This window comes from Botryllus schlosseri, chromosome 12 (assembly GCF_051294905.1).
Source record: "Botryllus schlosseri isolate E-star chromosome 12, Bs_hap1, whole genome shotgun sequence".
In the NCBI taxonomy this organism is placed as follows: domain Eukaryota; kingdom Metazoa; phylum Chordata; class Ascidiacea; order Stolidobranchia; family Styelidae; genus Botryllus; species Botryllus schlosseri.
The window spans coordinates 11,192,300-11,218,127 of record NC_137247.1 but is presented as its reverse complement, the minus strand read 5'-3'; the positions used below and the strand labels follow the sequence as shown (position 1 = coordinate 11,218,127).

At 41.9% G+C, this 25,828-nt stretch overlaps 1 protein-coding gene across 1 annotated transcript in view; it reads right to left on the bottom strand.

Annotated features, from left to right (window-relative positions):
- Positions 1–25,343, bottom strand: part of LOC145451892 (uncharacterized) — a 54,732-nt gene extending 29,389 nt beyond the window's left edge. Inside the window, exons 1-13 of the mRNA XM_080330111.1 lie at positions 24,935–25,343; positions 23,874–24,081; positions 23,303–23,377; positions 22,709–22,863; positions 19,034–19,156; positions 17,635–18,043; positions 14,386–14,554; positions 12,813–13,144; positions 7,720–8,072; positions 4,876–5,683; positions 3,215–3,406; positions 1,265–2,585; positions 288–558 (exon numbers count right to left, since the gene is read on the bottom strand). Of these exons, the coding sequence (XP_080186237.1) occupies positions 288–558; positions 1,265–2,585; positions 3,215–3,406; positions 4,876–5,683; positions 7,720–8,072; positions 12,813–13,144; positions 14,386–14,554; positions 17,635–18,043; positions 19,034–19,156; positions 22,709–22,863; positions 23,303–23,377; positions 23,874–24,081; positions 24,935–25,091 (4,573 nt within the window). The 5' untranslated portion in view covers positions 25,092–25,343. The remainder of the gene's footprint in view (positions 1–287; positions 559–1,264; positions 2,586–3,214; positions 3,407–4,875; positions 5,684–7,719; positions 8,073–12,812; positions 13,145–14,385; positions 14,555–17,634; positions 18,044–19,033; positions 19,157–22,708; positions 22,864–23,302; positions 23,378–23,873; positions 24,082–24,934) is intronic.
- Between the last annotated feature and the right edge of the window lie 485 nt (positions 25,344–25,828).

Below are 25,828 nucleotides of genomic sequence, written 5' to 3'. Positions count from 1 at the left end.
TAATCAGATAGCGCTTCTACTGGAGTTCCTACGATGAACACTTTGACCGGCTTCAGATAGTTTCGCACAGAGTCAACTATAAATTTGAAGCCCACATATATTCTCAATTGAAGAATATATTCACATTGAAACACGCCCGAATATTTTATATATTGGCTGACACTCGTCAGGGGTGATCGTCAGCAACTAGAAGAATACTAAAACATTTTATATACCTGTAACATTGTGTATATATATGAACATTGTATATCAACAATCCTATCAGGCATATTATCACAAGAACTCACCGTCTGCCCCTAACGATTCAGCCAGCTCGCCGAAAAAATCCTTTTCCGTCTCCTGCGTCGCGGCCTCCGTGCCGTGCGTCATCACGGGAGACCACGGTCGTGGCGGTTCGGTGACGCCTTTGGGACACGCCACTGGAGACGGAGGGTACGCGACCGACATGAGCGCGTTCGGCGGTGGGAAAGGCTCGCGGCTGTCGTCTGAAGACGCCGTGAACATAGTCCGGGGCCGGTGGATCGAGTTCAATTTCACAGTAACGCTGTTTCTGGTAACCTGAAACATGAAACGATGATAAAAACAGATGATCAGACAAATTCTGATGTGACCAATCAATGATCTGAGTATAGTCATCTTCTAGTTAAGTTTTAGGCCGAACCACTTTGTATATTGTAGAGAGTTGTATTGGTATATGCTTGTATCACCTTTAAGAGCGTAACTGCGATGAAAATCGGGGAGGAAAGCATCTCTATCATTGTGATTGAATATCTAATAAAAAATTGCACCTGTTTGAGGTGTGTATCGGTCATTTTGTGGTAGTCGCGAAGATGCACCCTGCAACGCGGCAGCCTCTGACTATTTACTAAAAGAACGCGACCCATCAACTTGATCTACTTTTTGAATATTATATTCATATTTATTCCCGAAGCTTTTAGGCCGACACTCATCAGGGGATATCGTCAGCAATAATGCATTCAAAAATTATGTTTAAAATCCAACGCCTATTTCATTTGTCCGTTCGCGAGTCCATCATCATCACTACAAGTCAACTTAGTCTATGCCAACAGAAAGAATTTGTGTATCATTTAAAAATCGCACATTGACACATTTGTTCTTTCCTTGCATGCGCTATAGGTCTCTCGTTTTTCGAATTTGTAATTAGCGATATCGATTGTTGTTAAACATAGTTTTCGAGTGCTCGCATTGTTGTTGACGGTATCCCCTGACGAGTGTCAGCCGCCTTCGACAAAGCGATCCCCACCTTCTTGCTCGGAGAGTAGACCCTCCTAACTGGCGTGGCAACAGAAACCGCCTTCTTCTCCTGCCCCAAGTCCAGGCCACGTTTCGCAATCACAGTGTCATCCTCGTCGCCCAGCGTGCTCCCGGCAGATTTAGCAGCACCGCATTCTTTGTTTTCGACCAGGTCGATCGTGCAGTTGCCGGCGTCGCTATCGACGGACGCAATCTTACATATGGGCTGGACGGTTCGGCTCGCGACCGGGACGATAGATTTCGTCACTTTTGCCTCTCGGCTGTCGTCATTCGGCGAGAGCGAGTCCCGATCGGTCTTTGTGGCTAGCTTCCGCTTTTTCGCCTCCTTCTTCAATTTGACGGCCTTCTTCTTGGCGGTCTTGTCGGCGGTTTTGCTGCGCGACTTGCAATTTACCGAAACCTCGTTATCGCCGCGTCCCTTTTTACATACGGCGTCAACCAGGGACGTACACAGCGCGCTTACGCTGTGCTCGGCCTGTTCCGACGACACCACCCTGTCTTCCAACTGCAACACAACATCGGACGCTAACGTCCCGGTAACACTTGATTCAATTTGAGGCGAGGTATGATTTCCTGTTGACGTACAAACCAATTTTTCCGCCTCAGCGGGAGTATTGTCAATGACGCAACTTGTCAGACTACCCGTGCTGACAACAGCCTTTTCCGCATCGGCAGACGGCTTTTGTTTCATGACAATCGCGTTAGACACACCGGTACAGCTTCCTTTAAGAGACGCAAACAACTCAGTTTTCCCGTGATATTCCACACTAACGCCTTCGACGGTATTTGTGCTGACAACACTCTTGCAGATTTTCGTCTGGTCTTCGTCAACTTTGACCTTTGACCGAGTATGACTGTCCGATACCTGCTCGGACAACGCTTCGCCATGTCGCAGCAAGTCGAAGGCCATTTTCTCCAAGATCGGAGCATCTGATTGTACCGGTTCTGGGTTTGAGGTCAAAGGTGAGGCAGCGTCTGGCGCTTTCGAACTAGAATTCAAAATCTCTGTATTTCCACCAGCGGCATTAGATGCAGCGTCCGTGTCGGTAGACGCCACATCCGCGGTATTAGACTCAGACCTCCGCGGCCCGAACGGACACAAGCTGGCCAGCATGTGTTTGCTCCTGCGGCCCATAGGCCGTGGCTTTTTTGGCGGAGGCACTAAAGGGGGCCGTACGGGCTTTGCGACGATGTCGGCGCTTTTAGGAGAGTAGAGCTCATACAGCCGTAGCCCCTCTGCGGTCAGCTTCACCCGTTTGGCGTTTGGTATTCGCCAGAGCCCGACCCGCATGCTAGAGACGCCTTTGAATCTGAAACGGAAGGGGGAGTGAAACGGTCGTTCCGAACAGGGTTGCGGTGTTACACCGAGCCCTCAAGACCGAACGGGCAAATTTATGCGATCAAATTCTAGCCTTGCAGTGACGTCGTAAAGGGAATTGTGATTTCGCATTGGTATTTCTTGATTAAATATCGCTATTTCTAAAAGTAGTAATATTACTCGTTAATATTACAAAAAAACTGTATGAACCTATCATTTAATGCATAAAGCATATTCATTAAATTTAGAATAAAACACAACTGCGTTCGAATTGATGGTTAGAATGTCCTTTGGTTTTTTTCCCCATAAAGTAGATAAATTTCCACGGCCAAAACCAGTTTGACGGTAACATCCTGTTTTTACAGCCGACTTTCGCAAAATGTGGCCAGATTTCAACTACGTGGCCCTATATTGCCAGACAATTTGACCATAAAATCCAGGCCTATCTGTTTTTCCAGCCAAAATCAGTTTGCATCATACCACTTTTAGCGGCCAACCAGATTTTAGCAACCCGGCCACACAAACGGCAACTATAGCACAGAAATTTCGGCTTGGTCGACGGGAATCCGCCAACGCATAACACATCGAGAAGGTAAATATGTCTTAATAGTCACAAATAACCTGTTGACGATAATCCATTTCGTTACGGCTCGTCGCTTTTTCCTCTTCTTCGGTTCTTTCGCTTTCCTGGATTTGGTTTTCGTGCCGTTGAGCCTCGGCACAGACGACCTGAGCGCTACTGCGTTAGGGTCGTCGCAGTCAGATTCGAAATCCGAATCGAAGGCGGTCTCGTAAAGCGGATCTTCCAGGTAGCTGAAATCGGGATCAAAGCGTAACCGAAGGGCTGGCATAATTGCATGCGACGCAAATTACGACCATGTATTAAAACAATTTTGACAATTTTTTGACCTAACGCTACGATTTTCACAAAATTTTGACTTATTTTGACATGTCAAAAAAAATCGCCTGGGTAATCAGACAATCGAAGCGGCCTCGTTGATGACTGCGATTTTGACACGCGTTCGCTGAGAAACACCATCCTCTCTATCGACCACACAAGCAAATTAACATTCTCCTTCTCTAAATCAAATTGTTTGGACCCCTATTCGTGATCCTTTAATTGGAGCACAAAATTGGACAGTGTATTTGTGCGTGCCTGGGAAGTGCGCAAACTGCATATTCATTACAAGGCTTTGCCAACATCGATCAGGAAATGCAGCAATGCAGATCAAACGTCGTAATAATGAACAAACAATTGTCGCTGACTAAGGTAGGCAGGCCTACATCATTTTCCGAGTTCCAACTCCTATGGCTCCGAGGGCAATTTTTTTTAGCCTTCATGTCAAGCAAAGTCAAAATTTGGTCAAAATTGTAGCGTTGGGTCAAAAATTGTCAAAATTGTTTGCAAAGTCGAATCTTTATTGCAACCAGCATTTCGTTTGTGTTGTAGATTTTGCACTGTCGGTGAACTTATCATTTGACATTTTACAGCTTGTAGCCTACTTTATAGGTCCATCGTTGTAGACGGCCCATTATCTGCTCATGAACGGTCAAATGAAACGAATAGGTTGACATGGTGTTATGCTCAACGCATCGCAATATCCCAACTGAAGCAAGACTGCGTGGGCATTTCATGGTTCTTATATCAAGAAGCGCATGATGAAAAATTGTGATGTAGACACCATTGCCAGAATGAAGCAACACGGTTTGTCACCAGCAGTGTGCGCACAACCTCAGTGTTGTCAGTCAACAACTGCTGCTGTTGAACGTTCTTTCTCTATTAGCAAGCTACTTAGTAAGGACAGACAATTTCTACCCGAGAATGTAGAAATGTAGGAAAGTATCTTTTGTTGTGCTACAAATTTTTTCAGTTATTTCTACCATAATGCGTAATGTAACTACTGGTATTCTTCATAGGGCCAGATTATTTTCCAGGCCGAACTACTTAGCAAGGACAGACAGTTCCAACCAGAAATGAAGATAAGTAGTACAATGCTGACATTATGTGGGAAAACACCTAATTTGCATACGTTAGGTCAAATTTGGTCAAAATTAAGATTTTCAAAGTCAAAAATGTCAAAATTTCGATTTTTTAGGTCAAAATCTTCCATTTTTCAGGTAAAAAAAATCGCCCTAATTATTGCATTCAAACATCCACCAACCACACATATGACAAGCAGCCCTGCTCCCAGATTAGCCGACCTTAATATCATGAAACTGTGTTTCACACCCCAGAGAACATGTTAACCACAGCGTTAACCGTCAAATTAACTTGGGCCTACCTGTTTTTCGAAGCCAGCCTCGGCCTCCTGGCCCTGGTCTGTTGACACGCTTCCTTCTGGGCGACGTCGTCAGTTTTTTTGCGAACACGCCTGGGTTTTGTCGCTGCGGCAACATCACCGCGTGATTCCGATTCCGTGTTTAACCCGGCAACTGGTACCGAGGTAATCTTAATCATATTACCATCAAACGTGGAAATCGGGTACGTCCGCCGGGCGTCAGGGGTTGGCATTTGATCGAGATTGATGACCGCGGTGCGGGTGAACTTGCATAGTCGGTCGTTGTCATATAGAGTCACCCCTGGATTTTCGTTAAGTATCTGTTTGAAGACGTTGGTCCTCGCGCCACCCTGCCGTTTAGTGAGAACCACGTCCGGTTTGTCAACGTGTATCGCTTGCTTCAAAGTAGGTTTGATAATTTCAGTAGAAGGCAAATTTTCGTCTTTACACTTTGCGATTTTGATAGTTTCGTTTGCACTTGTTTCGTTACTCTTTGCAATTTCGTCTTTTAGCAGCGTATCAAAAGAGGTATTTTGGGAAGATATATTACATTGTGTATCGTCTTCGAGTTTCTTACAATCCACTACGTTTTCTGTACATGATTTTGTGTCCGCCGATGCGGCATTGTTGCGTGCCGAGTTTGTACGGCTACGTCTGGTACATCGTCTGCGGGACCCTCGTTTCTCATCACCGACTACGTCATCTCCGTTAATCGAGTCGGCTTCAATAGTGGGTGTTTTGCTTGATAAATGTTGCTTTGCTGGTACGGCAGACACTCGCTTGTCAGTTTCACTGGCGATAACAGCGGTGCCTAGGTAAATATCAAAGAGAACAGTTAGGATAATGATGGCACACGGTTAACAACGAATGTTGCTTCCAATAATCTCGCAAATCTAATCATAGGCCACCCTTCGTTAAATAGCCAAGAGTGACAATTCGGTACTTCTTCGGTACACCAACAAATGTTTCCCATGAACACGAACAAAAATTTATAAACGTCAAAATAAATTGTTTTTTTGTGTCTTTGTACTACTGGGTTGCGGGAAAGGGAGATTGGAGGTGGGTTAGGGTATCCCAAGATTAGGGGTGTAATGAGGGTATATTAGGGAAAGGGGGGATTGGAGGTGGGTTAGGGTCAAACTTGGGGTTAGGGAACGGGGATATTAGGGTTGTGGGAGGGGAGATATTAGGGTTGAGGGAGAGGGGGATGTTAGGGAAGGTGGGATATTAGGGTTAGGGTTGAGGGGAGATATTAGGATTGGGGGATGTTAGGATTAGGTTATGATTAGGGGAGGTGGGATATCAGGGTTGAGGGAGAGGGTGATGTTAGGGGAGGCGGGATGGGTTAGGGGAGGCGTAATATTAGGGTTAGGGAGAGGGGGTGATATTAGGGTTGAGGAAGAGGGGGATGTTAGGGTTGGATATCATGTCCCTAACCCTCTTCTCCAACCCTAATATCACCCCTCTCTCCAACCCTATATCCCGCCTCCCCTAACATCACCCTCAACCCCAATATCCCCCCTCCCCTAACCCTAATCATAACCCTAACCTAACCCCTAACCCTACATCCCACCTCCCCTAACCCTAATATTCCACCTCCCCTAACCCTAATATCCCACCTCATCCAACCCTAATATCCCCCCTCCCCTAACCATAATCATAACCCTAACCCCTAATCCTAATCATAACCCTAACCCCTAACCCTAGTATCCCACCTCCCCTAACCCTAATATTCCACCTCCCCTAACCCTAATATCCCACCTCCCCCAACCCTAATATCCCCCTTACCCTAACCCTAATATCCCCCAACCCTAATCTTGGGATACCCTACCCCAACCTTGGCCCTAACCCGCATCCAATCCCCCTTTCCCCAACCCTAATACCCCCAAATATCCCAATACCCAAATATCCGTCTCTACAAAGACACAAAAAAAGCAATTTATTTTTACGTTTATAAATTTTTGTTCGTGTTCATGGGAAACATTTGTTGGTGTCATGGGGGAATACTGGTCGCTGAGTGGAGAATACCGAAGAAGTGCCGACAATTCTAGGTTGAAAATGTTCCGAATATGTTCACATAGTCAGAAATCTATTATCTCATTACTATCAAGTTATACCTAATTACCTATGAGAGGCACTGGTCACAGTTTTTTCAGCAATTGTTTTCCAGTGTTGGGTGTATAAATATCATATTTTGATTCCATACTGATATCGATGATATTAGATCACTTATTTTTGCCGGTAAAGCCAATATTTTCTGATAAAATAAATTTTTAGGAAAGGACATTTTTACATGGTCTAATGAACGCAAAAAGTGCTATTTTTGTAACTGCGATAAAATCCAAATGACTAATCCTATTTTGATAAAATCAGGTTTATTTTTATCAGGCTACGATTGTCTTCGTTTGAGTGCAATTTCACCGAAATTCAAAACCACAGGGTTATCTTTGGCAAAAAAGTTCGGTTGATCTGGCATGGAACGACCCCATATCAAAATGAGAACAATTCATGCTCTAATGAGCGGCAGTCATTTAAAACTATTTCCTTGTAAACTTCGTTTACTTACAATTAAACCCGAGCGGGGTAAAAGATAAGTAGTAGACAGTTCATCCAGGTGAGGGGAGGACGCTCATAGATTAGGAACGCACAACTTTTCAAATCGACAACTAGAATGAAAGTTAGATACTCGACCAAGAATCGAAGCGCCCAGGTAATCGATATTGCCCGGCTGCCAAGGTAGGCCAACACCCATGTTACCAAGATAAATATTAGTCTGGGCTTGATCAAAACCAGGTAGAAGCGTTACCCATCGACAAGAATAATCAGCCACACAGAGAAGAGCCATACTTTTCGGTAGATCGTCCGAGGTACCATCCAACTGTGGAACGATGTCGTCCTCAGAGTCTGTAAACTCCAGAATTTCCGACGCGGACAGGTCATCGAGAAGGTCGCGTATCGCGCTGTCCCATCTCTGCGACATTTCAAAGCTCTCGATGGCGTCCTCGTCATCGCTAGGCGACGGCAAAGGTCGGGTGTCGTCGGAAAATGATTCGATGCGCGGCGATTCGCGGAAGGATTGCGATAAGCGTTTCATCGTTCGGTTATGAGACTGCTCGCATTCTTCTACGTCGAGACGCTCGTGGTCTGCATCCAACGGGCCGTTTCCGTGCTGGGTGGCTACCGAAGTGTCCAACGCGTCTCTGGGGATGACATGAGGTGAACACGCGAGGCTATGAGTTGCATGAAACTTGTATTCGGAGCCTAGCCGTTTTCGTGGATTATAGGAAAATGTGGAACGAATCACGGCATGGAAGCATTACATATTATAAATAATTTATAGATGAAAAAATGTAATTCTGTGATAGTAAGAAGTAGAAAGCAGTGTTTGTATAAAGTCATTTCGATTCATTGTAATCTTCGACTCGAGACAATTCTCAAGTCATATAAAATCTTCAGATTTACCGATCAAAATCAAACGACACCACAAACCGTAAATATTTGAAGACTTAAAATTGACCTTAAAATTTTGCTCTGCGTAAAGATTATTCCACATTTTTCATACATCGAATCCGAGCCATGTGAAGTCATTTTAGGACAGTGACTCGAGTCAAGTCAAACAACCCGAGACGTGATTCGAGTCATCACAATAACGGTTGTAGTAAAATGCAATATCGCAAAAAATCGAAGCTGATAACATGTTTAAGCGATCGCTGCTAAAACTTTGACTTTGAAGTGAATTTTAAGATAAAAGTAAGCCGAACCCTAATCTGCCCTGTCTTTTTCCTTATTAATCTATGAATACACAACAGCCAACAGAGAAAACTAAATATGATGTGAAAGGAGAAGTGAAGTATATGTCCCTTCAAGGAAAGCCCAATGGTTGTAAACAAAACCACATAAGGATGATGCTACTCGCTCACATGTAAACGTAAATTCAGACAGCTTTACAATATAACCAACAGTCTCGACCATCAACAAGAAGCATATGTTTAGTAAGCAAGATGATTTAATATCATCCATTTCGAACATGCCTCAATGATTCGAGCAAAGCTTTTGCTTTGGGCGCTGAAAAAAAGCTTGTGCGCCTTCCAGGCGATTCATTACCTTGACGTTGACAAATTACACATTTGCTATTGTAAACAACCCATATTGTATACCTGTATTGGCACTGTCAGTTATGGACCAGACACAATAAAATGGATGATTTTCCGCGCAGTCGAGCATGAATAAAGCACTGGACTGTATAGCCTGTTTTCAAGTCAATATAACTGGAACGATCATTCATGCCTTGGAAGGGGAAATCAATCCTAAATTCAAACCTTGACTGTTTTCAGTGGTCTTCAATTGATTACAAGACTTCGAAAACTACTAGTATGCAGCTATCAACATATTGGATTAGGATGAGATGAGTCAAAACTAATATGTCCGTTATGCCTTCTGCGCGCCATTGGCTAAATGCAGTCTATGAATTGACATATTTCGTAATTAAGAATTTTTAATAGTGTGTTTTTATGAACAAAGTTTAGTTAGCTTATATAGCTTTGATAGTAGGCTAATAAAGCATCATTACATAAATATATATATTATAGACGAACGACCAACTATCAGGAATGTCATTTACTACAACGCTACCCTTCAAATTCTAACCTCTCTACATCCAAGCACTAGGCTTTCTATATAGGCTATTAAGTTTTAGTCACAGACACCCACAAATCAACACCTTAATATCTCCCTAGAGTTTGCGAATAGATAAATTTCTGGTGTCAAACAAAAATTGTCCATTAGCACCCTTTGCAGTCTGACAAAAAGTACACAGATATCACCAGTGCAAAATCTAAGAGAATGATACTGCCGTATGACTATATATAATGTACAAGGAATCGTAGGCAAATCTGTACCTCAAGGCCATCTCATAACATATTCTATCAAGGTCAAAATCAGCCATAATTCCACAAAATCATGACTATAGCAATAGGTGACACATAGGGTACATTATCGGGTAGAGATCTTCTGTGAAATTCAAAACATCTATTGCTTCACGTTATTCCTCATTATCCTGGTTAGACATGTAGTGTTGTCAGCCGCAAGTGCCGGGTGCTTGAAATAATAGAAACACATCCTTACTTATTAAAACGTTTGCTATTCACACCACTTCACAGAGGTCGGTTAGCTCATATTATTAATGAGAACGTGTGAATTACATCGTGACAGGCGTTTAGACTACAAAATTTTGGTCACGAAAAATCAAAAAATATCAGGCTGGATCTATGTACCGCAACACGGAATGCTATAATTACATTTACACAGCAGAGATGATGCATAATTTGGCACTCCCTTGACAGCGAAAACAGCATTATTTCGTTTGATGAAAAGGAATAAAATGTGGACAAGAACGAACATAAAGTGTATGAATGTAAGGTTAAATTCACTTACACATAAGAAATCTACTGACCGTCGCAACACTGTATTATTTTCCATCGGTGCTGAACAATAGACCCGTAATTACATTAGACACTAGACCATGGGTGGGCAAACTACGGCCCGCGGGCCGCATGCGGCCCGCAACGCCGTTCTGTGCGGCCCGCGAGAGTCTAAAGAAACTTATTAAAAAGATTGATAAAATGCGTACTAAAATCGAATTAATGCAGGGACTTGATTAAACTTTTTCTTGGTATACTTCACCATGATAATTCTAAGGAAGTGGGTCTCAACCTGGGGGACGCGTGCCCCTTGGGGTCATGAAAGCATCTGAAGGGGATCGCGAAGCTGAGCTAACTGAAATTTTTTTCGCGCTTCGCGCGATTTCCTTCCAATTCTTAATTACTGCTCTGTATATAGTACGAATTTCATATTTAAAAATCTCTCGTCAATAGCGTAACCTCCCATGCCACCAAACAATCCGTTAGGTCTTCTATGGCATCCTGATTGCGTTTTGTGATATGACGATAAGGGGGCGCGAAATCTACACATATAGTAGAAGCGTGTTTGAAGCTAACACGGTTATGATGCTGTCAGCATTGTGTGTCCTGGAACTGAACCCAAAGCGGAATTAGTAAATCTATGAACTGGTCACTGCTGACAGATTTAAATTTCAATCCTGTTCTAAGAATCGGGACATCAGATTTTCATCATCGCTATAGTTTTGACAAATTGGTTATTGAGGTCGACCAGCCTGTGAAATCTCGCTATTGTTTCTGGCGCGTGTACGATATCAGCAAAGCAATGTTTGGTTTGTTTCAAATAAGCATATATATTATCTCCATGTCCTCACTATATATACTACTACTACCAGCAATATTGCGTTTTGGTTTATGATCCCAACTTTAGATAGTGCGGCCCGCGAAAGGATTCAGATGTTGAATGCGGCCCGCGAGCTCAAAAGTTTGCCCACCCCTGCACTAGACAGACACGAGGAAACCTTAACAAACACAGGTTATCTCAATCATCTCTGCGACAACATAATCACACCACTTTTGCCTCCAGTAAGAGTGGCCATAAAAACTCTAGAATTACACAGGCCTCTTGGGATCCAACGCACACATGTACACAGATGTCGTCTACGAGATGAGTGCATGCTGTGAGAAAAATCACAACGGGTGAAGGGCATGTTATCCATTCTGTAATTCGCTGTGACTTTGCCACCATAACAAGATGGAATGATGCATTCAAGATAAAATTTTGATGCGGAGCTGTGGAATATCTCAGACTCAAACCTATTTGAGTATTGGCCTATCCAAGTATTGGGCATGACACACCCCCTTTTCACGTCAAAAATGATTGATGGGCGACTAATTATATTGTGCAACAACGTGTGTCGTTGCACTGCCCGTGCAGCTAACAAGACATTGACATCGGCTCATTCACGGTGTGATTTTCAGGAATCCAGCCTCTGCTTCATGGGAATCATATTGCAAGCAGAAGGCTACTCTCATGAGAAATTTACATGCAGAATGCTTTCGAAAAACGCACAAGAACACTCTGAAAGGGTTTTGAATTATTCTCAACAAACGCAGTGACCAGATATATTGAACAAGTACCTACCATTACTCACTTTACAACAATTAAATTACCATAACCTGATTCATACAGCATCACACATTCACAATAACAATTACTGCCAAGATATACAAGATAGTTGGCTCACGGCCTCTAGACTTTTAATTCATAATACCGCTGTTTGGATAAGTATCACAGAAAAACAAACTGAAAAATGTTGACTGCACAGGCTGTTATTCCTAGCAAGTGGTCAAACAATGGAAGAGTGGTGACTAACGGAAAAGTGGGTGTCGTTGGCAATTTTCGGCAGGTGGTAAACGGAAGGGTCCTTAGTTGAACAACCAAGACGCAACACCCACTAGAACAAAAGAAGGCGCGACTTGACACGAGCTGGCCGATAGCAGTTCATTTTAGCAGCTTATCTCTCCGTAGTTTTGCATATTAGAAGACAGTTATCAATCGAAATCATGGACTGGTTTAGTCAGTATTCGGCAATTAGTAAATAATTATTGATTATTAATGATCCCGTCAATAATAATTATCTACCAAACATGAACTGTGCTTTGTTGCAATGTTGGGTTACCATTTGGTTAGTTTGGCATGTTGCATTAGGCACTTGGCGGGCTCCTAATCCTAAAATAACCTTAACTTAAATCCATGCATACCACGTGCTGAATTTAATATACCGCTTTAACTAAGTGCAATATATCACAATTCACGCTCATAATCCGTGAAGCATTGATTTTCGAATTTAATAATACAACATTGATGTATCGTTTTGATAAAAATAAGAGTTTCTATTTTCTATTCTACATTTCTATTGCCAAATTTATCAAGAGCCGAATTCAACAGGCTAGGTAAGGTAACCCTTTGGCGTCTCCTCCGACAGTCGACGCATAACCTATTCAGCTGAGAAGTCCACATCAAAAAAATGTCTCACAAACCTTTCTTCCATTCGCCGCAGTAATTCCAAAGTCGAAATATCATCCTCCGACATCATCGACGCGCTATTCGATTGCGACCATTTCAGCCTCGAACTGCCGCTAGACTTCATGCCCTGGCTGCCAGCCGGTAACGTGGATCCCCCGGACAGCGCCAGGCCGTCGTCTGACAACACGTCACTGGGAGACGCAAAAAAATCCACAGATTCGCGCCGGGACTGTAGCGATTCCGGCGATAGTTTGCTGACGGTGGATGGCGTCGTGAATGACAGTGACTCGCTGAACGATTGGCCGCCGTTCTCTTCTTTGTAACGATCTAGGGCATCGTACAGCATCTGAAGAGTACAGATCCATATTCAAGGAAGACTACAGAGCAAACTTATGCTCATCGTTTCTAGGAACACAAAAACACCACGTACAAAGAACACTACAGATATATAAGTACAGTGCAAGCAGCGATTTCCAAGTAAATAAGTAAGCATTCTAGGCCTGCTTTTGCATAAGAAACTGAAAACCGTCGAGTGGACTCAAATCATAACCACTTGACTAACTAATCCTAATTGGAGTCTTTCGTTACTGAGACATTGTTGGGGAGAGAGACATTGTCGGCCACATTTGTAGGGAATAAGGAGTTTGTGATCAGTGAATAAAATGGCTCCTGTCGCTATTCCAGACGTTCTTATAAATCTGATCAGCTAGAACTTGAGATGTACTTATGATTTGACTGCGTGCATTACTCAGTTCAACTCCACACAACACTGGTAATGCTGTTATGATAACTTCGCGAACTTGATCAATACCGTTTTTAGCATAGTGAGGAACGTTCTATCCATGCCAATTTTCAAACCAACCGCCAAATCCTTCTAGTTCTCATTACCATAACGAGAGAGAAGCTCAAATTAAATCCAATTAGCGAAAAGATAGTATCTGGATCAGTGGCGACTGCAGCCAATCTACCACATCCCCATACTGGAACAAAATGTATGATCTCGCATGTATATGTATAATCTAGGTTAAGGTTACCTTATCATAACACCAGCCGTTATCTCAATCCACAGAGCTTTGACCTCAATCTTATCAATTGGATTATCTCTACTCACACAGAATTGCTCCGATTTCTGTGGAGTGCATTAGTTCAAAAGATTGCACCATTTTGTAAGCATTTTGTAAGCATCACGAATCAGGAAACTGATAGAGTCAGCTCCTAAAATCACGCTGGCAAAGCTTTTGACAGACACGGTTCCATTAGAAACTTTGTCTACAATATATGCATGGTCTGAACTAGCAAAATTAGATCCTAGGTGTGAGTACCGTACCATAGCCTACCATTGAAACTAATATAACGAATACCTGTGTTCAAATTAGTGTATTGTAGCCTATGCACTGAAATATGCGTAATTGTGTATTGTACACAGCGTAACTAGTAACGGAGCCAACAATTACAAAAAATCACTTGCACTCCATAGCACTTGCATAGCAAGAACCTCTCCCTTTAGTAAACAGCAGTAAGCTCACAGAAACGAGGGCCAAATAGTGACAGATCGCATGGACCCCAACCCGCATACATTCAACCTACCTGGAAATATCTTGCCTCCCTCTCGCTAAGATTTTCGGGCATCGCCCTCGGCTGCGATTGCTCCATCACAATTTGAGAGTCTTCGTCTCTCTTCCGTCTCCGAGATTTTTCATCCTCCCAAATCGCTTCGATGCCTGGATTGCTTGTCGTAGCCTCCAACAGCTCGTATCTGCAAAGGTTGCGAAAAATCGAGGAAAACTGGATATCCATCGTAATTATGTCGGCGACATTAGGCAGAATATATTTTCTTGGCATAATTAAGAATATCTCTCAAAATGATTTGCATCCCGAAGTATGCTGTTAACAGAATAGCAATGCACCACTCAAATGTCTGTGAGATCGAACCACATTTGAAACCCAGAACACTAACAACAGGCAGATAGGGTTAGTTGGGATGACTTGAGTCACCTTTTTCGGATGACTTGATTTGACTCTAGTCACTTTGCAAAAATGACTTGACTTGAGGTTTCAAAATTGCGCATTGACTCGTGACTCGAAGCTAAATTCACGAGTCCATTTCAAGTCATCAGTAATCGATGTCGACTAAACCGCTGTACCTTACACAAGTTCAAATTGTTAACGATACGCTGGTGTGACCTGATAGAGCAACCAATAACTCAATGATTGTGCGTTTTACCGAGCCTAAATTGCTATATCACAAATAAATTGATCACACACGCAGTAGCTTACAGCTTACGTTGTCGTATTCAGTAAAAGTAATATACTAGCAATGTATCTCTGTTCTATAAACTGCTCACTGTGCCCAGTGCTCACCTTAACCAACCCTGCTGTATGATTCAAATCGAACGAATATCGTTTATAATTGTATTTTATAGGTAAATAGGTGGATAGACCATTATACCATTTTTAAAACTTTCTGAGGTTTCGTATTTTATCATGTAATTTGGCTGATAATTCTAGACTGGGGCTAACGCTGGCGTGAACTCTTTATTCGTTCCTCGATTCAGAATAAATTGGGACTCCATCTGTGTTTAAAACAGTTAGCATAATGCAACAACTTTGAACCATGTCTCGTACGTTGAAAATTCAACTTGACTATAGTGACTTGACTCGTGACTTGACTTGACTCGACTTGACTTGACTTGACTCGAGTCACCTCCAAAAACTGAGTGACTTGTTTCATTTTGCACAGATACAACCACTTTTGAACTCTTCCTTTCATTCAACATTCAATAAATCCGACAAATTGTCTGAGTCTCAGTCTTACCCTGCTACGATTTAAGATAGAGGATCAATTTGATTTTAAAGGGGCACTGCGCTCTAAAAATGATGTGGTCTCAAATTGAAGGTAAAAACGAACAAAAATTTTTGGCCGCAGCCATTTCCTTCAGAACGCCACCGTAATGGAGCTGCAATTTATTGAAATTTCTACAAGACCAGCTGCCGCGGCTGCTTAACCCGTTACATGGCACGATGTCTTCATCGTCGCACTTGATCGACACGATAAGGCAGTCACGCAGAGAACGAAACTTGGACACATTTCCTACTATCTAAAATTCGTTCTCTGCGTGACTGCCTAATCGCGTCGAGCAAGTGCGACGGTGAAGATATTGTGCCATGTAACGGGTTAAGCAGCCGCGGCAGCTGGTCTTGTAGAAATTTCAATAAATTGTAGCTCCATTACGGTGGCGTTCTGAAGAAAATGGCTGCGGCCAAAAATTTTTGTTCGTTTTTAACTTCAATTTGAGACCACATCATTTTTAGAGCGCAGTGCCCCTTTAACATGAAAGCTATTACCAACTACACCTCAACTTACTGGTGTAATACTTATAAAATCATTCTATGCAATCGTCTGAATACAGCAAGCATAAGCAGCTTTGTGACTGTATACAGATCGCAGTTTCTGGCGGCAAATTTAGGATACGGAAATGAAATAATCCGGCACGATATGGCACGAAAAAAACACACTTAATCCATCCTGAAACATGAGTAATTAATGTCGCTGCCTTAGGATTGGATGTTTCAAATCTCTAGGCTAACATACTACGTCTTAACAGATGTGCCAGGCTGTACCAGTGTTCGCCGAGCAACAGTGGCGCATGCTTTACACGCCGCAATGCATACTACCAATTTATGACGTCATATAAACAAACAACATGAAATAAAATACAGGAGAACCGCGAGCGCAGCTAGTGGCCAATGTTTAGATTAACTAAAAATTCCTTCTGCTGACACAAACGCGGTCGGTGGGTTTTAATAAAAGTCGATTCCAGTGCAGACAGATGGAATTGAGTGCGGCCTCTACCTAATATAGAGAATCTTTCATTGTGATAGTTTTTAGCGCAAGTTGCATTCTCAGCCAAATGCTTGCCGATGGCAGAGTTCATAGCCATGGCCTGATTACGTTCTAGCAATCGCAGATCAGATACGACTGCATCTTCATGAGCGTCTAATGTGCGCGATCTAATGACGCTCGGAAGATGTTGTTTGATGCGTTCCTGCAAGCGCTGAGTTGTTCTTCCCACGTACCGACAACCACAGGGGAACTTGAAATCATAGACTATATTGCTTTGCTGAGAAGCAGGAAGAACATCTTTGCGCGTTGCAGGAAGCCGCGTTTGTGCCAGCAAATCTACAATCATGAGATGGCGAAAAAGACAACAAAACAGTGGTCACGATAGATACGAAATGTCAGCAGTCATTTCAGAGGCATAATTCTAACTATGATTGTTCCATATCCACAGCAAACATAAGTATGGGATCTTTTCAAGATTAACATGCTACAGTTCCCACACACACACTTGAGGATTGGGTGTGCTGACCTAAATCATGCAATTATTCATGCTATATCCTGTTGACCTACAGTTATGTTTGTATATATGTATATATTAATATATATATATATGGATGGATGTGTAATTGTGTAATGTGTATGTATCCATCAATGTATTGTACTGTACTGTACACAGAATATTTCAATACTCTATTCGGATATTTGTTGTAAAGACCAATATCTTTATCATAGCCAGCTGAATAAGACACCAACCGCATAGTCGTATGTTATAACAAGTTTTCGTGTTCACACTATTTATTCGTATGCTGGATATGGAATGTCGGGACATTTACAGCCGCTTCACAGAAAATAAATTTCTACACAGGTTACAGAATCGATCTACTCAAAAACGAAAGCCCAAACCTTCTGAGATAGTAGACAACATACTCAAGCTAAATTAAGGCAATAAGATTGAAAGAACACTTTTACACTGCACGCAAACGAAGGCTCCCCACCTGTTCGCAATATCAGCAGCCAGGACGTCCACTTCAATATCGCACGTGCTATGCCGCGAAACGCTACCGGCCAATTTAGCCGAGCCGGGAACGAGGTTGGAAGTCCACAGCGTGTGCAGGGGACACAATTTACGCCCGGGCGAATTCAACAATGTCGAATCTTGGGTGACGGTCCTGGACAGGACAGTACTGCACAGATCCGAGCAGGAGTCGCCACGCACGCTGGGCAGAGAATCGCCGGCGTTTTCGTTCGCCCTAACGATTTCGGATTTATTCCCAGACAGGTTGACGTATTCCTCTTCGGGGTCGAGCTCCGCGTTTTGAGAACCCTGGCGCAGGTTTGCGTCGCGTAGCGTGTTCCAATCGAAGTTGCGCAGCTGAGAAGTCGTAGGGGCCCGGTAATCGCCTCCTGGATAACGCGATAAGAAATTTCAACGACAAAAGCCGGTATCGTGATCCACTTTTTGAAATCATGAATATTTGATGAACGCGCTAGACATTTCGGCGTTGTGCTGCGGTCGGGCGCAAAAATTTCATTAACAGCACCACGCCATCGATTGCCCATTAGTAGAGCTTGGCACAATGATGCCAGTACTCAGATCTGAATCGAGTATTAGTTCTAATAATTCGAGTCAAGGAGTGAGGATTCTTTCAAGAACTTAAATTATGCGCTCTCTGCCACTAAGAGTTGATTTATCGACGAAAATTTCAGTTTCTGTAGTATTTTAAAGGGTTGTAACTACGTCACAAGGTTCCGAGTCAAAAGTCAATCTCACTTTTATGGTTTTGACTCAAGTCGAGTCATTTTCAATTCACTACCGAGTCAAATCAGTGAGTACAGGGTCGAGTCCGAGTCATAATGTCGCGACTAGAGTCCAATCCAAGTCATTGCGTTCACTGTTCAGTTTTGAGACCCGTCCGGTTTAACCCAAATTTTTCAAGTCTGCTAGCATAACATAGGACGTCTCCTATTAATAATTTTGTAATTCTCCTCAGCCCTGACAGTTTCTGGCCCTATTTTCCAAGTATCGGGACTGATGGATGAAATACCGAAAAATTTGATAACCTTAATATTCTTCGAAGTTACAATGAAATGTCTGTCTTTGTCGTCATAGTCTGGAGTCATATGACTTGGTTGAGTCATGCACAATGACTCGAGAAAAAGTCGAGTCAACAAAAATAGTAAACTCGAGACGGACTCTAGGCTAAAATTGGGGAGCATGGCACCCCGCACCACAATTTAATCAAAATGCAGCAAGTCCCTCATCGCATGCTTGCCCACGTTAGGTACCAAAGGTTGGTCTACAGACCACCCGGAACTGCTACTATCGTGAGGAAAAGGTATTGCCAATATCAGATACGGCACCGTTGTAAGTTACGTAATCATCAAGTACGTCACCTTTATCTTTTTCGTCCTTGAGCTGACATTCGAAGGATTTTTTGTTCACAGTTTTATCAGCGTTGGGTGCGATGTCATCAGGCCTTTGAATAACGGGCAATTCGGATATCATATCCGGCTTACCTGAAGAAAAAAGTCGACTATATCCAATCCGGGAGCTGGGCGTCTAGGATACGGCAGAACAGAACAAATTGATCGCAACACTAAATCTGCATGAAAAAATTGATGATTAGGTCTGTACACCTCTATAAGCGAAAGCACTCTCAAAACTGCCAGTCGCCAGTCGCAATACTGGCAACAAGTACAGGTTCTTCATCACTGACTTGCTCCGGAAATAAGACACAAGCAATAGGTGTGTACGGTATTCAAAGACTCAAGATAATGGAAAGGCCGCAGACCCATTTAGATAGAATCTGTCAAAAAATCACAAAAGTCGACACTTGATCGACGACTCCACGCGAAATGAATAACGAATCACCCTACAAAAGCTTCGAAAGAATGTGTGCCGCCGAGAAAATGCATGAAATATGCAAGACACCAAAAACAGAGCAGAGCGTATTCCAAGATGAACGTTTCACCCCCCCTGATCACATCCAAGATAAAGTAATGGTCGAGCATCCAGTGACCACACGATAGAAGCACATGAAAAATTTATTCGAGGGGTAAGATTCATCCGCATTGTGCTCAAGAAGGAAGCCAAAAGATACCACGATTCCCGCAAAAGCTGCACTTGTTTCAAAAGTCAATTGTTCCAACGCATCGAACAAAATCGTGGTGGTGGCGAGACATTATAATCGGTTTCGGCCTTAAATAATAATCCAAAAACCGGTGACAAGACATTGATGGTACTTTGAGTGAGTGAGTTATTAATTATTATCAATCTATGTACACTGTACAGTGTGGGGCACACAAGCTAGCTGCACTCTTGATAGAGAAATAGATTCAACAAGATGAATGAATTCAGAGATTATCTTCACGACTCATAGGAAGGCTTTATTGTGGTATGGAGACTGTGTCATATGATCATACAGTATCCTGTAGGCATAGGTAACCTTCTGTAACCTTACCATTAAAGCAAGATAATAAGGAAGCGAGGAGTAATGGAAAAGAGATGTATCTCAACAGCAGATATGACTAACACAGGATACAGTAGATTTTTCAGGATTTAACCCAGGGATTAGTGTTGACATAATTGTACTTATATTGCTGCACAGCATCGTATGTCAATACCGGAATATGTATGATAACAAAATCAAAAGAGACTATAGTTATGGCAATTTATGCGCAGGGTCTGTTCACATTCAATAGTTTGCCAACAATTTTGAGCATAGTAAAATGTTTGGTGTAACCGACACCTATCGAGCTACTCTCTGAAATTACTCTCCATCAAATATTTGTGGGAAACGGAATCAAATCACAAATTGATGAAAAATGTACCAAGACCCTTGGATAATTGCAGTATACCTAACATTGGAAGTAACACAATCAGGAAGTTATCGAATAGATCAAAAAACATTTTATCGGTCCACCATTCATAACTAGTTCGTTTCACCTCTTATCGTGGTTTAAACCCTTTAGCTCTTCTCAATATTACCAAAGGACGAAAGGAGTAATAATGCCCCGTGTCTCTTTGAAGATTGCTTACAAAATTATTCAACGTAATTCACCATTTAAAATTTTTAAGGAATTAGCAACCAAGAGCTAAAATACCAGTGCTTCCAATGTAGTTAGTGTTAGTAGGTAAAACTGTGGTATTGTATGCAAATTTATCCACAGCCAACTACGAAAAGTGCACGACAAAAGGCAGATTTAGGGATGTTATCACACAGGAGCCATGAATGGAAAAAACGTGAGAGCTCGTTTCCAAAGCCCAAATAATTCCACAGCAGAGTTTTATCTGAAGGACACTTCTCGTTATTCTCAAATATCCGAGTCAGTCACACCTCAGGAATGTCCATACAAATAATGGGAGTACACTGCAGTAGTAGAGCAGAAAACGTGTGACCAGCGAGGCATTTCTTATGGCTATGCAATTATGCTCCTTCAGTAAGCTGAAACCAACAGAACTGAACAAGAGAAGGATAGCACCATCTTCTGTTTACAGAAAAGAAATGTTTATTTTTACAATGACTCGGGTTGCATGAAAAAAGCATACATTACACCAGGTCAACAAGGTGAAATGAAACAATCAGTAAGCTCAAGAACATGTCGCAACCTATTTTCGATTTTGAGTCCATTGCCTGACATCTCAATTGCTTGAAATCATCTCAACTTCATGATAACAAAGCCCTACCAGCATTGGCCAACCAAATGTATGTATACAATCGCTTCACCAACACCACACTCCGATTCTGTGCAATATGAGGACTACCTGGAATCAGATAGCTTGCAGCAGGCCAGTCCAGGCATTACATTGCTAATTTCAACCATTCATGCCTCATATTGGCACGACAGAATTATATAATTATCCACTTCGCTGCATGGGGATGCATCTATCATCTTTAGCAATTCGGATCATCTTTCTTAACTCCAATGACAGCAAGATTTATAATGAATATCAGTGTTAACTAACCTTCCTCTTATCATGTCAAATCAACACATCAAGAAGTTGGCTATCAATTATTATATAGGACTAATATTCTGAGTTAATCATTACTTACTTATGAACTTACAATATAGGTAAATCTTCCAGGGCTTCCAACAAGCTCCAAAAAAATTTCGTTCACATTTTCTGTACACCTAGATAGTACTCTCGAAAAAAATTTGTGAACCAAATTCCTTAACACACTGTAGAGGTGTATTGTATATCAATCAGCGATTTGAATACTTTGAATAAGTGGTTTATACTACCACAGACTTTGAGTCACTAAATTTCCTGGCTATTATAATCTGCCGAAATTCCCTAGTCATACACGAGGTTACAGTAGTTCAGACAGATAAAATCCAGGCCAATTTGTCACCAACTCCAAAGTACAACTTTACCATGAGAAATAATATTAACCTCAAGTCTTATTCCTCATTTTAAATACTGTCATTCTCATATTGTAAACAATAGAAGGGCTGGGAAATCGTTATGTAAATACGATTCTCTAGCCGCCAAGCAGGCATTCACGCAAACAGCGTGACTTCCCACAAATCCATACAAGAACGAATCAAAATGGCCACCAGCAAGGCACCAGATCACATCACCACAGGAATTGGCCGAGGGTTGCCATTGTAGGTGAAAATAGCTAGACGAGACAAGCAGTTAATGCCGCAATGCCGCCTTGTAGTCATTCCTTCCACAGGATTTTGAGACAAGCAAATCCCATTGTGTATCAGGCTCACAAGATATTGACAGAAGCTATGACACATTTTACAGAGTCATTACTTCCTGCAAGAGCAAAGCTACTTGGAAGTGGGACAATTTTAGTGACTGGCTCTATTCCAACAAATCCTTCCTTTCTGCCCTATATCCATATGAGTAATATGATCATCAAATATAAAATAGGTCAGCATTCCTTGCCAGTGAGTACTATAATCCCAAATACTTGATGCATCACCAAACAAGTAGCTGCCTACTATAATAGCATTTGAATCTGATCAATTGATGATAGTAATCAATTAAGCCTTGAGGCGTCAAAACAGGACAGGTCGCTCCGTTAAACCGAATCATGACAGCAAAAAGCCACTTACCGATCGGCATTCGAAACCAGCAATTTCTTGCGTGCAACAAATTCATTCCGTATAGATTGTAGTCTAAAAACAACTGTAGAATGTACGGAATATGAGCTTCGTGTACTTGAAACGACCTGTCCAATACTGCCCCGTTTTGAAGCAGGTCCGCTGCCCTGAAATTTTAATGAACTTGATGAACTGTTGTGAATTAGCATGAGTGAAGATTAACCATGGAAGGGTGAGTGTATTCGTTTCCAAGACTCGATTTTGTCCCAATTGACAGAATGGATTGCACACAAACCTAGTACTTAAGCATTATGGCTGCCATCGACAGTTCAAAGGTAAGAAGCCGTTCTCTATTGGAGACAATAGAACTATACAACTGCGAGATTCTGGTTTAGCAGCCCAAAATGATCAAAATACAACAGGAAACTATCGTGAATGCGCAAGTATAAGCAATTTTATGCTTATATCATGGCATTTTATAGAATTTGCTGGATATCAATGAGTGTAGTCTTCAGAACAATTGTCAGTACTGGACATAGTTTCGTGAGCAACCAATGAGTGAGACGGTATAGGTAATTTCATGACCTCAGAACGCTAATTATTCACCTTTTGACATCTCCCGGAAAATAGAAATATATTTTGAGAAATAGCTCTTCGTCTTCGTGATATCCGTAGAAAGGTCTGGAACAAGAATGGTGCGACTGCTGTGATGTGTTTTCACAAACAAATCAAACGAATACACTTTCGTGAAATCATTATTTGGAAAGGAGCACAATCACAATTAACTCGAGCCCCAACAGGGTTTCATTACTTCAAAAATATGCAGAGACTCACGACTTGCAAAGGTTTGAATCAATTTGATATCAACCAGTATTAGATACCAAAATAGCATACCTACTAACCAGTTAAAAATGGGGGATTCTAATATAACATATCAAATGAGACAGCTATTATCTATCTTAGGTCTGAGAAAGTGAAAAATGACACATGATAGGTGTGACTAATTTAGAAGGGCAGTTCACCAGGGACAACATGCCAAATTTTGGAAGTTACATGGCCAATGTTCTATAAGGCAATTTCAGTTTGTCTCAGTGACTCTAGGATAATGAAGGCCCGTAGCTGAATTGTTAGCGATTAAGGCTGACTAGTAGAAGGCAGCGTGAACAAAAAGACTTACATTCCACGCAATAGCACAATTTTGAAAACATGTTGCCTTGCAGACTTCGATTTACCACTTGCAGCATTCAATGCATTGTCCAATCCTGCCGCAAGCACGTGTGTATATACATCAATTTCAGACCAATGCGATTCGGTCACATCTGGTCCATTGTATGGCACCATGAGATATGGAAATACACCATGAATATGGAGACAAGTTGTCTGTCCTGAAATGGAATTGTGTAACAATTATCTAGATAATTCCCCACTGTCCTCCACTGTCATTGGGGAGCATAGTGCAAGTTGCTCATTATCGTGTTTCTATCATGAGTTTAGAAACCAGACCTACTTCAATAGGCTGTGATGACTCCTATTCGGAATTAGAATTCATGACTTTAAATACAAAGCACGCACTATAGAGTATGTGTAACTGAATGTAATACAACTACAATAATACAGTACGGCAGGTTTCAGGTTGCATATACAAATGATCAACAGGGTCATAGCTGGATGTGAACAATATGAAAATTTGAATAACGCATATATTAAATACTGCTACGATTGCTACCAGAAAGCAGTTGCTCATTACATAAGTGTGAAGTTGAAAGATTAAATTAGAAAGCATTCTTTTCCCTATCTACTTAATCCATGTAAGCTTGACACAATTGTTCTTGGGCTCATTGTTTTACCAGCAACGGTATGGAAATGAGTCAAAGGGCCACAACTGATTGAACTTATTTCAATGTTTCACACAGTAACAGTGGACATTTTGGCAGAAACCTGAAATTTTTCCCATGTTTCTTCACACACTTCAAGAAATCATGGAAACAAATTGACGAGAGAAACTGGCAACCTATATGTAGAAACTTATCTAAGTTGATACTAGAACTAGAGAATTAAATATTGACATAATTACTAGCTTACCACAAATTGAATTGAAACCTTTTCACACACAACGAAACCAATCAAACAACTGTGAAACATAAGTTGCTGAGCGCAAAGAATTGAATATTATGCAGTCTGCACACAATAGTCCATATACGGTAGCAGCCAACAATGCATCAACGGTAGGGAACTTACCAGCCGGAGTCGAGCCAAATACTCTCACAACCGGCACAGAATGAATAGCTGTCTTATGGAAGTCGGATTTTTCCAGATCTAATCCCGCAACTGGTTCCGTCATGTACGAATCCACGGACACAATCCTCGAGGAAAATATCAACTGAGACGAAGCCATTTTTCCTCATTCCAGCCAGCAGCCTTCTTTACTACACGTACACTCAATGCCCTGTAGGGCCTGAATAGCACATTCAAAAGACAGCTGGTGTCAAAATGCAATATTGTTAAACATCATCAGATGTGATCAGTACTCGCAGTTCAAAAATACCTATAATTCCCATTCACAACATTTCCCTGGGTGTAACATAGGCACCTACGACACGGGCATACCATATTCAAGTTCAACAAAAGCCCGGTCTGCCAGGACTCTGATTATCGCATAAAAACCGTTTCCAGGAGTCTAGTATCAAGTTGAGTTGCCGCAATGGATGATAACATCATTTGATAACTTAAGTTGAAAATCATCAATATAGCCTACTACTCAAACATTGAAGCTGCACTCCCAGTTTCTAAATGTGCAGGTTGCACCTAGCTGAGTAAGGCGATGTAGGTTGCAGATTCAAACAATAACTAAGACAGGCCTACGACATGACATCCTCAGTCCCAACAATTGCATCTATAGCACTGAGGCCAAAATGCTACTGTACATGAGCTACTGTACTGGATTTCAATTTTTTCTAACAAGCAGTGAAAATCATATATATTCCTGAACTATCAACATCATTTGGTGCCGTTGTCGTGAGTGTCTGTGAATCTTATAATTCGTACCAAAGGCCAAAGCTTACAACTTCAATCCAATTTAGAAAGCTCCGAAGTTTCATCAATGACAGAGAAAACGCGCAAGTCACAATTGCC